We start from the raw sequence: 4,654 nt of genomic DNA on the forward strand, positions 1-4,654 counted from the left end.
CTCCCACTACTACTACTTCTGCTACTACTACTACTATTACTACTCACTACTACTTTGGTGCCAGTACATACCCCTGTTATATGAAAATGTAGTGATATGCATATTAGCAATGAGAAAAAGAAGGAAAATGTTTAGATATCGTATATCTTTACTTGTACTAAAGTGGCAATAAAATACAAGATACTCCATGATACTCCATTATTTCTACCTCAATGGGAATGTTATGACATTGTAGATGTCAGGAATATCGACAACAGATGATGAATGTATAACAGACGGATTAGTTTATATCTCTTTATTGTATGTTCCCTATTAGTGGTGTATAACTACTACAGCTACGATTATCACATTCTCTTAGAAACTCATATTTGTCCTTGTCAAGGCTTCCCTCGTCAAATGACTTTAGTCCTTGAATGAGATTTCCAACAGTGGCGTCATTGCATTTCTTTTCCTTCCAAAGTTTTAGCATGTCAGAGATTTGTCCGAGTGTATTACCTGGACGGTCCGATTTACATCTATCTACTTCAGCTGTCGTGATGCCGAGATGGATGGCCAAATGTTCCCATTCTTTTCCCAGCTTCCTGGCCAATGTATTCAGCTGATTGTCAGCGACCAGGTCTGGCCTGTTAATGGTCTTTTTCTTGTACCAACATCGGCAGAACAGAATCGGAACAAGTATCAAACCGAGATATATTATAGTAAGATACCAACAATGTTTTGTCCTGCACCAAAAATCTTCGATGTCAACTTTGCTAATGGCAGTGTCTTTGGATGAACCATGATGGCAATATGCTCCTTTCCATATGTCTGGGTACGATTTCACCTGTTTTTGTAGCCACTTTATATTACATTCGCATATGTAATTTGTACAGTCACATATATCACCATCTAGTAGAATACCACCACAATCACAATTGAGCGGGTTGCCCTTTAGACTCACCAGTCCGAGTCGTTTCACTGTATTTCCAAACAATTTCGGGGAAAGGTTTGTCAGTTTGTTATTTTCAAGTTTCAGCTCTCTGAAAAGTGGAAACACCTCGAGTGTTCCTTTAATATGGCGGATTTTATTCGATTGCACGTCCAGTGTTTCCAGAAGGGTCAAACTGCTTAGTTCCCAGAGATCCAGTTCAGACAGGTTGTATCCGGTAAGCGTCAGTGAAATAGTACTTCTTGGCAGTCCCACAGGGATACTGGTAGCGCCATAACCCGTACAAACAGTGAATGGCGGGTCAAGTTCACAGGAACAGTTCGCCGGGCACTCATAGTCAGATAAAAGCTCACATTTAACGACGACCCAAACGGCAAGACAACAGAGGACCCAAACTACCACCGGATCAGTCGCCATGGTCTAGTACGTGTAACGACTAGCTGTGGAGAGTAGAGAACTGGCGTTCAGTTTGACTTCGAATATATATACATTATGGGGAAAGACAGACAGACTAGCAAAAAGAATGCATGTCAACAGTTAGATTTTTTTCTGAGAGTTTAGACACTTTTCTAACCTTAGATCTATTCTCGTTAACATTGATTTTGTACAGATCCTCCCCTGAAATAAAGTCTCAAGTATTTAAATCAACAAAAAAACAGTGTTAAAAGTTATGGAAAACGTATGCGGGTTCACTAGGTAGGAGTCGACAGGTCGGAAAATTACTACTTCAACAATTAGTGTAACATTTTATCAGCAAGCGAAGAAGCACGTGACCTGTTCAGTACTTTGGACAACTTACCTTTAGTTAGACAATCTGGCGTGCGCAAAGTGTAACTTCAGCTTTGTTTGTAGGAGTTCAATTCCTGATAACCGCAAGTGTTGGAACCGTAGGCGAATTTCTCTAGTTTTACTTACCCAAACATCTGTACCCACTAGCTAGTTGAATCAGAGTGGCTGACTCTCTAATGGTTGCTCTGGCAAGTTGTGGCTTGACGATCAGAAGCAAGTCAAGAGTACATTTATAAGTGGCTCGTATCAGTTCAGTTTGTGCAGTCAGGCACTCTCAGCATCTATAAATTTCGACTTTGTGATCTACATATTGATCATACCAGTCAACCCGTGGGAAAAGAAAACACCACATTTGTTCCCGTTATTCCTTACTTAGCGTGAGCATTATAAGCTATGACTTATAAACCCCTGTAACAATCCAAATGACTTTCATAATGTTTGTTGTTCTTATGGCCGGCTGATGTTACATACCGTCTGTTGACATTTTTTTTTCGTGTATGTTTTTGTGTACTTATTTTCGAAATGGCGCCACTTGAACAAAAAATGACTAAAAACAATTGATTTTTATAGCTATAGTATAACTAGTATATAGGCATATACATGTTGATATGTGTTAAATTTCATACTTACCGTAAAGTTATGACCCAAAATTTGGATATAGCTTATACGAAAATAACTATATACGATATTTGCACAAGATACAATCATGATATATTAGATGACATTTTGAATGCACACATGATAATAGCAATCACTAGTTAAGAAACTCTTCAATCCGTATTGGCTTTTAGCACCGTGTAAATTTACTGCATTATAATGCTAAGAACGATGGCTAAGATTTTGTCTCACCTCCCATTGTCTCCAGTTGCCAATCATTCATGCAAAAGGCTTTGATGTGGCCGCTATCTTTGTACAAAGACTCCAAGGTGGGCCATGGGGCTCTACCCTTTTACCTTTTTACCTAGACCTTTACCCCGCAAAAGTATCACGAGATAGATTGTCGTATTTATTGTCCAATTGAAATCTCTGATCGATTTTTAACAGGTGCACAGCCAAACATTTTTCAAACTAAGACAACACTGAACATTTTAAGTTTTCACCCACTATTTTAGCCACAATAGTGAAAAAGTATGACTTATGAAAAATCACGTTCATAGTTTAACATTAATGTCGAAAGGTCCAAAGACTAAATGACTACTATATTATATAAATCATCATCCACACTTTATGTTTCACAAGTGGCAGTACACGTACAATATAACCGACTGCGACATGAAAAATAAGACAGGTTTACCGTGAATAATGTAAAACACACTCAAAGAAAATAACGCACAACCCCGGGATATGGCAAAGAAACACAGGGTCACATCCCTAAGTGGCATGATGAACATTGAGCAATATATTCCTTGTTAACGTTGTATACGTCACAAAATGTTTGAACGTATTGATTGAAATGATCCGTTAATGAACTCAATGTGAACATCTATATTGAATTATTTCCTCCCGAGCTTCTTATGCAGTTTATTGATTAACTAACTACCTTCCGTACATAGTGACAACTTTTATTTGTTTTTGTTTCATAGTGGTGACAGGATAGACGTGTAGCCATCCTTGAATCGCTATGGCCGAAGAGAAACAACTACCAAAGGGATATGACAACGATGTCACTCTAAAGGGGAATAGATGTGTAGAGAAATTGCCATGGCGTTTTCTGCAAGGTTTTCTACTCTGTGTTGTAATAGTTCTCGCGTACCGCAATGTGGTGGTAGAAAGGGAGAATGCGCGATTGTCTGAAAGGTTGCTGGTATTGGAAAGAAAGCTACAGGGATTGGACAGAAAGGTGCAAACCCTGTGGAACGAGGAAACACAGCCTGATAACGACGTAGATGTGAGAAACGGTCAGGTGAGAGGGCTTTGTTGTGTCTCTACGTGTCTTACAATGTAGGATCTTTGCTCATGAACCCATTTATTTTATTTTTAACATCCAATCCCAGGTGTTTGAGATTTGTAGCAATGCGCCTCTCGCAACAAATGATTTTTTTAAATCTTAAGACTGTTGCCAAAATCCAAAACTACGATACAAAGCTATTGAGGAGGCATATTATAAAGTAACCTAGGCTGAACAAAACCCTAAGAGGCTTTTCGTACATGAATTATATAAAATCTTATTTATAGCTTTCTGTGATGCCAGCTTTTTTTATGTCAATCATCGGATATATATTTCATTAACATTGGTTTCCTTGTGGATCACACTATACAGCGCATATGTGTCATGTGTGGTTTGATATTTGTTTCTAGTAACAAATCGCTACATGGTTAACGAAGAAAACATCGCTAAGAGTATTGAACACTACAAGACTATTGGGGAATTTTGTTGGACTGACTTTGAGCACCTTGATAATTAGTGCAAATATATACCTCAGATAACATGCTGTATGATTGGCATATATGCCACATACAGAGTGTCCTTTTCTACCCTGATCAAAATACAACCGTGAAAAACATACAGATCGATGTGTCCCTACTTAGTATGGTCGATATCATAAGTATTCGGCCTGATATATATATATATATCTACCGATACATGTATGTGGAGTATTTTGCATTTGCTGGAATGGCATATGACATGATTTTCAGTTAAGTTAGCAATTTTATCTTGGAGAGGCGTTGTATCGTTGTGTATGGAGTATATGTATGTAACAGTCATTCTACCTCTACAAAAAAGGCTGTGTTGTATACACGCAAGTGACCTTGAAAATCAGTAAAGCAACATTGGTTAGATGAACGGGATTAGGATTAGTCCTTAGGATACACAAAAAAAAGATAGTTAAGAGACAGCTATATGAATTATAGATGGTGCAGAAGACAGTTATATGAATCATATAGTTATATGGCTATGACATTTAGAATTCTCTGGCCATTTTCGGAAGCCTGAGG

At 38.1% G+C, this 4,654-nt stretch overlaps 1 protein-coding gene across 1 annotated transcript; it reads right to left on the minus strand.

Annotated features, from left to right (window-relative positions):
- Positions 1–289: 289 nt before the first annotated feature.
- LOC118405234 (leucine-rich glioma-inactivated protein 1-like) lies at positions 290–1,407 on the minus strand. Its single transcript, XM_035804616.1, has one exon. The coding sequence runs from the start codon at positions 1,343–1,345 to the stop codon at positions 296–298; it is 1,050 nt and encodes a 349-aa protein (XP_035660509.1). The 5' UTR covers positions 1,346–1,407; the 3' UTR covers positions 290–295.
- Between the last annotated feature and the right edge of the window lie 3,247 nt (positions 1,408–4,654).

This window comes from Branchiostoma floridae, chromosome 18, assembly GCF_000003815.2.
Source record: "Branchiostoma floridae strain S238N-H82 chromosome 18, Bfl_VNyyK, whole genome shotgun sequence".
Taxonomy (NCBI): Eukaryota; Metazoa; Chordata; class Leptocardii; order Amphioxiformes; family Branchiostomatidae; genus Branchiostoma; species Branchiostoma floridae.